Raw genomic sequence first — 12,003 nt, forward strand, 5'->3', positions numbered from 1 at the left:
GCTCTACGCCACCAGCCCCCACTCCCCTCCCAGAGTGAGGAGAGAACCCAGGAGTCCTGGCTCCCAGCCCCCCACTCCCTACACGCAGGGATTGTCCTTGACTCCCCACGGAGCCCCCACCCCCGCGCCCAGCCAGCCCCCGTGTGCAGCAGGCTGGGGTGTGCGGGGTTAATGCTCCCCCCTCCAGCGCCTCCCGCCAGGCTCACCCTGCTATTACAGGCCTGGCCCGGCTCCCCTGCACACGTGTTCCCAGCCGGCGCGGGCGGAGCCGCCGGCAGCCCCCCACGCAGGGCACTGCCATGGGGCCCAGGGCCACAGCGCTGGGGGCCCTGCTGCTGCTGCTGGGCCAGGACCCCTGGGTCCTCCCCCACCCCCAGTGCCTGGACTACAAGCCGCCCTTCCAGCCCCCCCAGCCCCTGGCCTTCTGCCCCGAGTACTCCGCCTTCGGCTGCTGCGACGGCCGGCGGGACGCCCGGCTGAGCGCCAGGTTCCAGGTGCTGGGCAGCTTCCTGGACCCCGCCGGCCTACAGAGCTGCGGGCACTTCCTGCGTGACCTGGTGTGCCAGGTGAGCGGGCGGGGGGGGGGGGGCTGGTGGGGGAGCGGGGCGGTGGGATGGGGGGGGCGGTCAAGGGAACTCTGGCCCCGATGTCAGGTTTGCTGGGGCTCTGCCCCTCTCCCGTTTCACCCCCACGTACAGACATGGGGGAGCCCTTTGAGCCCTGGGGGCCCTGTTCACTTGCCCCCGCATCAGCCTGGGCGGCCCCATTAGCAGTGACTGCACGGGGGGGGGGCAGGGGGGCAGTGGGGGGCTCCAGGCTGGGCTAGAGACGCTGGTCCCCAGCTCCCCAGCTCCCAGCCTGGGTGCCCAAGTTCCCGAGATGCGCCTCCCCCAGCTGCCCTGGGCTCCTGGGGAGGGGGGACACGTACAGCGCCAGGCACCAGGCCGCATCAGGCTGCTGCCCCATATGCCTGGCGAGGGAGCCAGGGGACCCCCAGCAGCTCCGTGGGACACGTGCCCAGCTGGGTGCCCTTGGCACCCCCTCCCCGCGGCTCCAGACGGCTCCAGGCCTGGCCCAGCCCTCCCCACATCCTGTCTAGGCTGGGACATGGGTGACCTCACCCGGCGGTTCTAGCTGGGAGGCTACACGTGGGCCCATTCCCAGCCTGTCCCCAGCCCCCCACCCCTTGGAGGTCTGGTCTCAGCAGGCCCGGCATGAACAGAACCCAGGAGTCCTGAACCCCCGCCCCAGCCACCAGACCCCACACAGCCCTTCAATCCAGGGGTCTGGGAGCCCGGACTCCTGGGTTCTCTCCCCGGCTCCAGGAGGGGAGCGGGCTCTGGTGGCTTAGGGCAGGGGGGGTTGGGAGCCCGGACTCCTGGGTTCTCTCCCCAGCTCCGGGAGGGGAGCGGGCTCTGGTGGCTTAGGGCAGGGGGGGCTGGGAGCCCGGACTCCTGGGTTCCAGCTAACCCCCTGCCCCGCCCCTGCAGGAGTGCTCTCCCTACGCTGCCCACTTGTACGACGCGGAGGATGTGAGCTCCCCGGTGCGGGCGCTGCCCGGCTTGTGCCCCGCGTACTGCACGGCCTTCTGGCTGCGGTGCCGCTCCGTGCTGAGCCTCCTGACCGAGGACCCTGCCAGCCTGGCGCTGGAGGGCGACCGCGCCCGCTTCTGCGGCGCCCTGGAGCTGGGCGACCCCACCTACTGCTACCCGGCGGTGCTGGGCAGCACGGCGCTGAGCCAGGGGCTGGGCCGGGTGCGGGAGGGCGCCCGCGGCTGCTTGCAGCTCTGCCTGCGGGAGGTGGCCAACGGGCTGCGTAACCCCGTGGCCATGGCGCACGCCGGGGACGGCTCCCACCGCTTCTTCGTGGCCGAGCAGCGGGGCTGCGTCTGGGTCTTCCTGGCCAACGGCTCACGGGCCGCGCGTCCCTTCCTGGACCTGCGGGCGGCCGTGCTCACCTCGCCCTGGGCGGGCGACGAGCGGGGCTTCCTGGGCCTGGCCTTCCACCCCCGCTTCCGCGCCACCCGCACCTTCTACGTCTACTACTCCGCCCGCGCCGGGCCCCACGAGACCATCCGCGTCTCCCAGTTCCACGTCTCGGCCCACGACCCCAACACCGCCGACCCCCGCTCCGAGAGGTGAGTGGCCTCCCGCCTGGGCACTCCTGGGGGCAGAACCCAGGCGTCCGGGCTCCCAGCCCCCCCATCCCCCCCACTCCTGAGCCAGCCCCCTGTCATGCAGCTCCTTCCTCCCCGCTCCATCTGCCCCACCGGTTCGGGGTGCCCCCCCTTCACCCGGCTCCTCTCCCTGGCAGGATCCTCCTGGAGGTGCTGCAGCCGGCGTCGAACCACAACGGGGGGCAGCTGCTGTTCGGGGCCGACGAGCTGCTCTACATCTTCACGGGGGACGGGGGGCGAGCGGGGGACCCCTTCGGAGCCTTCGGCAACGCCCAGAACAAGTGAGAGCCGGGGGTGGCGTTGGGGGGCCCCAGGGGCAGCAGGGGATGTTGGGGGGGCTGGGGGTAGCATGGGGCATTGGGGGGCCCCAGGGGCAGTAGGGGATGTTGGAGGATTCCGGGGGGCAGCATGGGGCATGAAGGGGCCCTGGTGGGGGCGGCATGGGACGTTGGGGGAGATGCCCCCTTGCAGGAAATTGGGGGGGGGGGGGGAGATTTTAGGGGAAATGTTCCTGGGCGGGCAGGTCTTGATAGGTGAGAACTTGGCTCCTTTCTGCCACCTGGTGGCCAAAGTGCAGACTGGCTGGCGCTGTGTGGGGCAGTTCCCCTGAACCCCTGATTTCCTGTCCCCCTCCCGGGGCCCTGATCCTCCCCCAGCTCTGCCCCTGCAGTGTCTGTTCCTGAACCCCCTGGGGTCCTGATCCCGCCGGTCCCAGCCCCCGGGTCTGTTCCTGAACCCCCTGGGGCCCTGATCCCCCGGCTCTGCCCCTGCAGTGTCTGTTCCGGAACCCCCTGGGGTCCTGATCCCCCCGGTCCCAGCCCCCGGGTCTGTTCCTGAACCCCCTGGGGCCCTGATCCCCCGGCTCTGCCCCTGCAGCGTCTGTTCCCAGCTCCCCTGCCTCTCTCCTAGGTCGTCTCTGCTGGGCAAGGTGCTGCGGATCGACGTGGAGCCAGGGGCCGACGGCCCCCCCTACCGCATCCCGCCCGACAACCCCTTTGTGGGGGAGCCTGGGGCCCGGCCTGAGGTCTACGCCTACGGGGTGCGGAACATGTGGCGCTGCTCCGTGGACAGGGGCGACCCCGCCAGCGGTGCCGGGCGCGGGCGCATCTTCTGCGGGGACGTGGGCCAGAACAAGTACGAGGAGGTGGACGTCATCGTGCCGGGCGCCAACTTTGGCTGGCGGGCGAAGGAAGGGTTCGCCTGCTATGACCAGGCACTGTGTGCCAACGCCTCGCTCGGTATGGCCGCGCCGAGGGGCACCATGGGCCTGACGGGCCTCTCCCCTTGGGGGGCATCATGGGCCGGACGGGCCTGTCCCTTCGGGGGGCACCGGCTCCCATCCGGCCCCAGGCAGGGACTGGCTGGCTCAGGGGGGTGGGAATGGGGCAGGGGCCTGTCCCTTCAGGGGGGCACTGTCTCCACCCAGGCCCAGGTCAGGGGACCGGATGGCTTGGGGGGGGAGGGGGCAGGGAAAGGACTTTGGGACCTGTTACTCTGGGGTCCCAGGTACAATAAACCCTTGTGGGCCCCCCTACACCCCCTTGGTGCCAGCACCGTGGGGCGGGAGAGGGAGGCTGCATCGAGCAGGGGCCGTGGGGGTTGCTGCCCCCTGATCCCCAGCTGAGCTCCTCCCGCGCCGTGTCTTGCAGACGACGTCCCCCCCATATTCGCCTATTCGCACGAGCTGGGGCGCTCGGTGACGGGGGGCTACGTGTACCGTGGCTGCCACAGCCCCAACCTGCGCGGCCTCTACATCTTCGGGGACTTCATGAGCGGGTAGGTTGGGCCCCTGGGACGGGCCCAGGGAGAACAGCCTGCTACTGCTGCAGGCTAGGGGGAGCACTCCGGTAGCACACGGCGCGGGGAGTCATACCCTGCTGGGGACCCATCCGGGGGGCTGTGTGGGCACGTGTCCATGGCCCACAGGGCTATGGGGCTGCCCCCTAACTGCTCTCAGGACGTCTCCCTGACCAGTGTGCCCCACGGATGAGGGGGATTTTCTGCATGGGACACAGAACCACCCCCCCTCCCCCGGGACAGACTCTGCCTTGTGGGGATGTGGGGAGGGGGAAGTTCCTGACCCGGAGCGCCCAGGGGGGCTGCAGGGGGCAATACAACTGTCCCCACGGCTCCTATGGAAGGGGGTGGGTACAGCCCCCCCCCATGGCTCGTGTTGGTTACTGACCCCCATCCCCATGGCTCCGTCTCCCCCCAGGCGCTTGATGTCGCTGCGGGAGGAGGCTGGCTCCGGGCACTGGCACTACAAGGAGGTGTGCATGGGCCAGGGCCAGACCTGCGCCTTCCCCGGCCTCCTCAACCACCACGTGCCCCACATCATCTCCTTCGCCGAGGACGAGGCCGGTGAGCGGGGGGGGCACAGCCAGGACAGCAAGGGGGCTGGCTGGGACCCTGGCAGCCTAGAGCCAGCGCTCCACCAGGACGCCTGGGTTCTCGCCCCGGTGCTCGGAGGGGTCTGGGGTCCCATGGGGGCTGGGAGCTAGGACTCCTGGGTTCTCGCCCAGGTGCTGAGAGGAGTTTGGGGTCTGGTGGGGAGAGTGGGGGTTGTGAGCCAGGACTCCTGGGTTCTCGCTCCGGTGCTCGGAGGGGTTTGGGGTCCAGTGGGGGTTGTGAGCCAGGACTCCTGGGTTCTTGCCCCAGTGCTGGGAGGGGTCTGGGGTCCAGTGGAGGAGAATGGAGGGGGTAATGCCGGGAGCCAGGACTCCTGGGTTCTATTCTTGTTGCTTCCACAAACTTGTGGCCTCCCTCCCGTGCCTCAGTTTCCCCTGAGGGGAGGACTTGGTGGCCAGTTACTAACCCCGCTGTCCCCGCAGGGGAGCTCTATTTCCTCGCCACGGCCATCGCCAGTGCAGCCGTGCCGGCTGGGATCTTGTACCGGATCGTGGACCCCTCCAGGTACCTACTGTCCCCCCCTTTGCCCGCTGGCCCTGGCAGGTTCATGGGCAAGGCGTGGCCCCGTCTCACTCTGACATGGCTTGGCTGGCTCCCAGCATGCGGGGGGGGGGCTGTGCACGGGCCCCCTGTAACGGGTGTCTCTCCCCGCAGGCGGGCGTCCCCCGGACAGTGCGGGATCAGCCCCGTGCCCGTCCCCATCCAAGGGAAGCTGATCCACTTCCGCCCAACACAGAGTGAGTGCGGGGGGACCGAGCCGGGGCGGGGGTCACCACTGCAGCTGGCTGAGGTCTCTGGGAAGCTGCTGGGCCATTGGGAGGGGGGGCAGGGGGCTGGGAGCCAGGACTCCTGGGTTCTCTCCCTGGCTCTGGTGCCGACTCACTGGGGGGGTCAGTTCTGTACGTTTGTTCTGTAAATGGGGGATAAACGTGGTGGGGGGCAGAGCTGTATCCCAAATGAGGCCCCCCTTCCTGTTGCAGAATTCATCACACCGGCCCCACCGCCCGCAGTGACCACCCCACGGCTTGGCACCGGCTCAGAACCAATGGGAACAGCTGGACCCCCCCCGGCGCCCGACCCCCCCCCCCCGGGCCACAGCCCCCCCTGCACAGGCCCAGAGCCCTCGGCCCTGCCCACCCCTCGGCCCAGCCCAGCTGTACCTGCCAGGCCCCCGGCTCGCCCAGACTGTGGGGTGCTGCAGGCACTTCCCACACCCCGGCCAGGGCCGAGCCTGCCCCCCACCACCCCCAACTGGTACCAGCAGCTGCTGGAGCGTCTGGAGGCCAAGAGCAGCCCACAAAGCCGCGCCTCCCAGCCTCCGAACCCCCACCATCCCCCCAGCACTGGGCCACCCCCCACGACCCACCCAGCCCCCAACCCCCATCTTTCCCCCATCCCCTGGCTGCCCCCCAACCCCCATCTTTCCCCCAGCACGGGGTGGCCCCCCACAACCCACCCAGCCCCCAACCTCCACCTTTCCTCCAGCCCCCATCTTTCCCCCATCACAGGGTCACCCCCCACAACCTCCCCAGCCCCCAACCCGCAGCTGCCCCATAGAACGTTGCCACCCCCTGCCACCCCCCACCCTCCCAGGCGAGCGGCTGGGCACCACCCCAGGAAGAGGGGACCCCGGAGGCGGCTGGGGGCCAAGGGCCCCGCCCGGCAGCTGCCCCCTGGCACGGTGCGGCTGGTGCACAGGGGTGCAGCGCCTGGGCGGGGCCGGCTGGAGATCCTGGTGGGGGCCCAGTGGGGCACAGTCTGCGACGATCGGTTCGACGGGCGGGCAGCCGCTGTGGTGTGCCGTCAGCTGGGCTACGGGCAGGCGGTGAGGGTGGCGCGCCGGGCGGAGTTCGGGCAAGGGGCCACGCTGCCCATCCTGCTGGACGACGTGCAGTGCCAAGGCTCGGAGCGCAGCCTGCTGGAGTGCCGGAGCGCCCCCCCCCGAGCAGCACGACTGCGCCCACAGCGAGGACGTGGGGGTGGTGTGCGGGGACCCGGAGCGCCAGGAGCGGCCGAGGGGGAGCAGAGGGGCCCAAGGCCTGTAACTTCTGCCTCCTTCTTGCCGCCCGGGGCTCTGGAGGGGGGCGGGGTTTGGGGGCTGGGCTGGGTGGGGGTGACAGGGCCCAGCCCCCCCAGCCCCTACTTCCCCCCCAGCTACAGGGACCTGGGAGCCACGTGGCCCAGAGGCCCCCACCCCCCCCGGGACAGCTGTTCAGGGTTCCTGCTTCCCTTTTATGGTGGGGGGCTTAGAATGGGGGGGCTTCTACCCCCACCACTGGGGGGGGTCGGTTCTGACAGGGGGGGTGGAGAGCCAGGACTCCTGGGTTCTATCCCCACTGCTGGGAGGAGGGGTCTGTGGAGAGCCAGGACTCCTGGGTTCGATTGTTGGCTCTACCCTGCCTTGAGCAGGGACAGGGCGCGTAGGGCCAGGGCCGGGTGAGAACAATACCATGCCACCAGCTCCTTCCAGCAATGTTTTATTCAGACTCCTGGTGACCATCCGTGCTGGGTGCCATGCCCCCCGCAGCTGGCACACCCGGGGCGGGGGGGGGGGGGGAATTCCCAGGGGCGCGTGTTTGGGCCAGTGCCCCGGGGGTTCCCCCTCGGGACCCTCTCCCCTCCCCCCCCCCCCCCCCGTGCCCCCCAGGCTGATTCCCGGGGCAGCAGAGGGCGCTGCCACTCGACACGCGCTGCCACTCGACACGCGACGCCCTGTCAGGGCAGGGTGGGAGGGGCCATCACCCCTCGTGGGCCATGCCCGTCTTGCTACGCTCTGTCCTGCACCTGGCGCCATGGAGTGGCAGCAGCAGCCGGGCAGAGACCCTGGCAGATGCCCACAGGGGCCAGGCCCATGTGGTGGCCCCAGAACCCTCCCTGAGCGGTGCCAGGCAACCCCCCCATGACTGTTCAACCCGGCTCCTGGCAGAGTCCAGCTGCCGTCGCATCACAGCCAGGCCCCCCAGGCCTGGGACACTGGGCCCCACACCCAGCACCGCTCCCCACCCCCTCTGGCTCCTGCCAAAACACCAGAAAGTCACCCCACCCCAAAGGCAGCACCTTGCAGGCCCTGCCGGGGATCCCCGCTCCCAGGGCTGGGCCCCCCAGGGAAAGGGGCTTTTCACTCCCTTGCGGGTGCCCCGTGACAGGCTGCCTCTTGCGGGAGGGGCTGGAGGCAGCCCCCTGCCCTGGGCTCGGGGGAGGGTGGCTCAGAGCTGGTGTGGGTGGAGGGGTACTGTTTTTGGGGGCAGGAGGGGCGTTGACCCCAAGCCTTGGGCATGTACAGGATTTGCTCAACCTGAGCCTGGGCCAGGCCCCAGCACGTTGCCTTCCCCCTCCCTCCGTCAGCCAGAGCCTGCGGCGCCGGAGGTGACGGCCCAGGCTGGGTCCAGCGCAGCCGGCTCCAAGGGTCCCCAGCTCGGCAGGGCTGCCTGGGGTGGGTCTGGGAAACAGGGCAGGTCCCAGGCACCTGCCCTGGGATAAAACAGGGCGAACGGCCGCTTAAAACAGGGACGTGTTGATTAAAACCCTGCGCGAGCTCCCCCACAACATGCAGCCAGGAGCCGTGCAAGAGCCCCCAACTCCGCCCGCTGCCCGGGCCCAAGCCAGAGCCTGCTTCAGACACAGGCACGGTCCCTGCAGGGAACTGCCCCGCAAACAGAGCCCCCTCCCCGCGCCAGCCAGCGCCCGCACCCAGGGCAGGGCTGACGCTATCTGCTGATGGAGGAGTAGTTGGCACGGCTGCCCGTGTTGAGCTGGGCACTGGCAGGTGGGGGCTTCGCGCCCGGGGCCAGCTCCTCCGGCGTCCCCTCGGACTCCAGGATGGGCTCCTGGTCGCTGTGCTGATCGGCCGGCAGCAGGAGGAGGTCGGTGAGGCCGTGCAGGTCGGCCGCCTTGTGGAAGGTCTGGAGGACCAGCAGCACGGCCATCAGCCCCAGCAGCAGGTACACTGGGAGAGAGCGAGAGGGCGTCAGCCCCTGTGGGGACCTGGGGTCAGCCCCTGGAGCTATAGCGGCGCTGCCCCCGCTGGGCCAGGCCCCGGCACACAGCAAGTAGGGAACAGAATCCAGGAGTCCTGCCCCCCCCCCCCCCCCCCCAACCACTAGTCCCCACTCCCCTCCCAGAGCCGGGAACAGAACCCAGGAGTCCTGGCTCCCAGCCCCCCTGCTCTCACCCACCGAACTCCAGTGTACCCTAGGTAATGTTCAGGATGTAGCCGTCCCCACGGGCCATCAGCCCGGCTGGCTTGAAATGACTCTAACAGACACACAGACGCTGCACCCAAGTCTCCCCGGACTGTGCCCTGCGAGGCTACAGGGGCCCCCTCTCCCCTCCCCCACCCAGGTACCTGCCCCCTAGACACCTGTGACAAAGTGGGGGTGGGGGGTTTCCCGTAACCTTTTGCATGAGCACTGTGTGCCTCGTTTTCCCCTGTGTATGACACAGGGACCTCGGTGGTGGGACAAGGGGGTGTGGTTTTTGCAGGGACCCAAGCAGGCAGGTGCGTGGGCCGGACTCTCTAACCTGGCAGCTGCGCCAGAGGTGGGGACAGTGACCGGTTTGCCCAGGAGGAGGAGGGGCAGCAGGTGTGTCAGGGGCTGGGCTGGTCAGGACTGTGTGTGTGTGGGGTAGCCCCTCCCCACCCCCCGGCCTTTTTGTAGCTTCCTGCTGCCTGTGCTAACGAGTTCTGTCCTCCGCAGTGTCCTGGTGACTAATAAACCTGTTCTCCACGCTGGCTGAGTCACGGCTGACTGGGGAGTGGGGGGCAGGGCCCTTTGGGGGGTGCGAGGCTCCCCCAGGCGTCCCTGTGGGGGACCAGGGGGCTGAATGCTCCCAGGTCAGATCCAAGCAGGCTCCTTGCCCTGGTGCCAGTGCCCTGAGGGCAGACGCACCAGGATGAGGGTCCTGCCTGACTTCGCTCGGAGCGCGCCCATGAGAACCCCCCCAGCGGAGCTGCCCCCCCAGCCCGCTGCTCACCGGTGACTGAGACCTTGTAGAGCGCCCGCAGCTTCTGCCCGGGCTGCTCGCCCGGCACGTAGTCGCCCAGCCCGATGGTGCACAGCGAGATGAAGCAGAAGTAGAAGGCGTCCAGGTAGCTCCAGGTCTCCTCCAGGGTGCTGAAGACGGCGGCCGGCAGCAGAAAGAAGGTGACCAGCACGGCCAGCAGCAGCAGCAGGAAGTGGGCCCGGGCCAGCGCCTGGTGGCTGTAGCCAGACCGCAGCTGCAGGTACTCGAGGGGCCGGTGGGTGAAGAGCCGGGCCAGGCGCTGCACCGTGGCCGTCAGCACCAGCATGGTGAAGGGCACCCCCAGCAGGGCGTAGAAGATGCAGAAGGCCTTGCCGGAGTCTGAGAGCGGCGTGGTGTAGCCGTAGCCTGGACGGGGGGGGATGACACGACAGGGAAGAGGATGTTACCCCCACGTGTGTGTAGGGGTCTCCCCATGGGAAACTGAGGCACAGACAGGCAAAAGAACTATGCTTGGCATCCCACAGGGTCAGTGTCAGAGATGAGGAGAGAACCCAGGAGTCCTGGCTCCCAGCCCCTCCTGCTCTAACCACTAGTCCCCACTCCCCTCCCAGAGCTGGGGAGAGAACCCAGGAGTCCTGACACCCAGCCCCCCCTGCTCTAACCACTAAACCCCACTCCCCTCCCAGAGCTGGGGAGAGAACCCAGGAGTCCTGGCACCCAGCCCCCCCCTGCTCTAACCACTAAACCCCACTCCCCTCCCAGAGCTGGAGAGAGAACCCAGGAGTCCTGGCTCCCAGCTCAGCCTTGCCCTGTGCAGCCCCTGGCTCAGTCCAGCAGGTCCCAGGCTTCGTACCCCCCCTGGGCTCTGCGTGAGGCCGGCTCCGGGAACAGCTCCAGCGCGGGGAACTGGGTAATGGGATTTCACGCCCAGGTGGGTTCTAAGCCGGGCAATTAGGCGGCTGCCGGGGGCAGTGAAAGGCTCCGTGGGGGGCGGGGGGAGGGGGGGCGGCAGCGCCGCACCCGCCGCTAATCCAGAGGCAAAGCCAGGGCTGCGTCCCCAGGCCTTTCCTACCCCAGGGACTGGCCCCGATCCGCCACTCCCCACTCCGGGCAGGGCTCCAGGCAGCATTTGCAGCCTGGCTGCTTGACCCGGGGTCCAGACAGGCTGAGCGCCCGGCCCCTTAGTCAATCCGCACCAGGGGCTGGGGCCGAACACCAGGGAGACACCCGTGCTGTGGGGGTGAATCCGGGTTGGGGGGGGGGGGGCGGGGCGAGGCACACGGGAGAGCCCCGGCCCCCCCCCCGCGGGCCCGGGGCCCCAGCCCCGAAGCGGCCCCGTTAGGGCCTTCCCCGCCTCAGCACCCCCCCTTGGAGACAGACAGACTCCCCTCCCAGCTGTCAGGGAGCTGTTTACTCGGCGTGTTGACCCAAGGCAGGCATGGGGCAGAGTTCGCTCTGCGTCAGCCGGAGCCTCCCGACCTCCCTGCCCTGGGATCCCCCGCGCGGGCAGGCTGCCTGGGGACCCAGGAGTCCCGCCGGGAGTACGCTCAGGCCGGCTGTGGGCAGCGGAGGGGCTGATGTACTGACAGAGCCAGACAGTTCCCAGCTTCAGCACCAACCCTTGGAGACAGACAGACACGGCGGGACAGACAGGCATGTCTACCCCCCCCCCCCCCCGCGCCATGCAGCAGACACCCGGAAGGGAGGCACCACAGGACCATCCCCCCTGGGACGGTGCCCCGTGGTACCCAGGTCCAGCCCAGCTGTGCGGTCACACAGCTGCCTCAGGCCCCCAGGGCACCAAGCCCCATGGGCAGAGCCCCCGCCATGGCGTCACTGGGGCCGGGCGCTGGTAACGCACACGCCCTCGGCCTGGCAAGCAGGACTGCCTGGCTCGGTGCCAGCCCCAGGCAGGGCCAGAACGCCCGGGCCCAGCTCAGGTCCGGGTTAACCCCCTCCCTGCCAGGGCTCGGCTCAGAACCCCCGGTACAGGTGCGGGGAAAGAGTCCCAGAGTCCCGGGCCACCAGCACCAAGAGCCCCCGGGCCGGCTACAGGGCGGGGGGCGGCGCTTGCCCCACACTCTCTGTCAGGAGCTTGGCAGTGCTCAGCTGGGCTGGGACCCGCTCTCCCTTCCTGGCCAGCCAGCCAGCAGCTGCCTCAGCGTTTCCAACAGCACATGGGGCCAGCCACGAGTCACATGAGCCAGAGGCAGCTGTCACCCTTTTGGCCTAAACCAGCCAAGGACTAACTGAGCTGTGTGGGCTCCTGAGTTAGATCAGGGAGCCAGGACTCCTGGGGTCCATCCCCTGCACTGGCAGGGGAGTGGGGCCTAGTGGTTAGAACAGGGGGGCCGGGAGCCAGGACTCCTGGGGTCCATCCCCTGCACTGGAAGGGGAGTGGGGCCCAGTGGTTAGAACAGGGGGGCTGGGAACCAGGACTCCTGGGGTCCATC

At 69.5% G+C, this 12,003-nt stretch overlaps 2 protein-coding genes across 2 annotated transcripts; one reads left to right on the forward strand and one right to left on the reverse strand.

Moving 5' to 3' along the window:
* The first annotated feature begins 299 nt into the window (after positions 1-299).
* On the forward strand, positions 300-6,630 carry LOC113405931 (HHIP-like protein 1). Its single transcript, XM_029914461.1, is given in 11 exon segments — positions 300-566; positions 1,491-2,137; positions 2,314-2,457; positions 3,086-3,414; positions 3,826-3,952; positions 4,392-4,537; positions 5,008-5,089; positions 5,240-5,322; positions 5,566-5,839; positions 6,179-6,521; positions 6,523-6,630. Coding segments are annotated over 11 exon segments (2,550 nt in total).
* Positions 6,631-7,968: 1,338 nt separating this feature from the next.
* LOC112122846 (potassium channel subfamily K member 6-like) lies at positions 7,969-9,890 on the reverse strand. The gene is made up of 2 exons (XM_024221556.3): positions 9,560-9,890; positions 7,969-8,531 (listed from the first exon to the last, which is right to left on the reverse strand). The coding sequence occupies exons 1-2, from the start codon at positions 9,873-9,875 to the stop codon at positions 8,293-8,295; spliced, it is 555 nt and encodes a 184-aa protein (XP_024077324.1). The 5' UTR covers positions 9,876-9,890; the 3' UTR covers positions 7,969-8,292.
* Between the last annotated feature and the right edge of the window lie 2,113 nt (positions 9,891-12,003).

Source organism: Terrapene carolina, unplaced genomic scaffold (genome assembly GCF_002925995.2).
Source record: "Terrapene carolina triunguis isolate 2854851 unplaced genomic scaffold, T_m_triunguis-2.0 Scaffold51676, whole genome shotgun sequence".
In the NCBI taxonomy this organism is placed as follows: domain Eukaryota; kingdom Metazoa; phylum Chordata; order Testudines; family Emydidae; genus Terrapene; species Terrapene triunguis.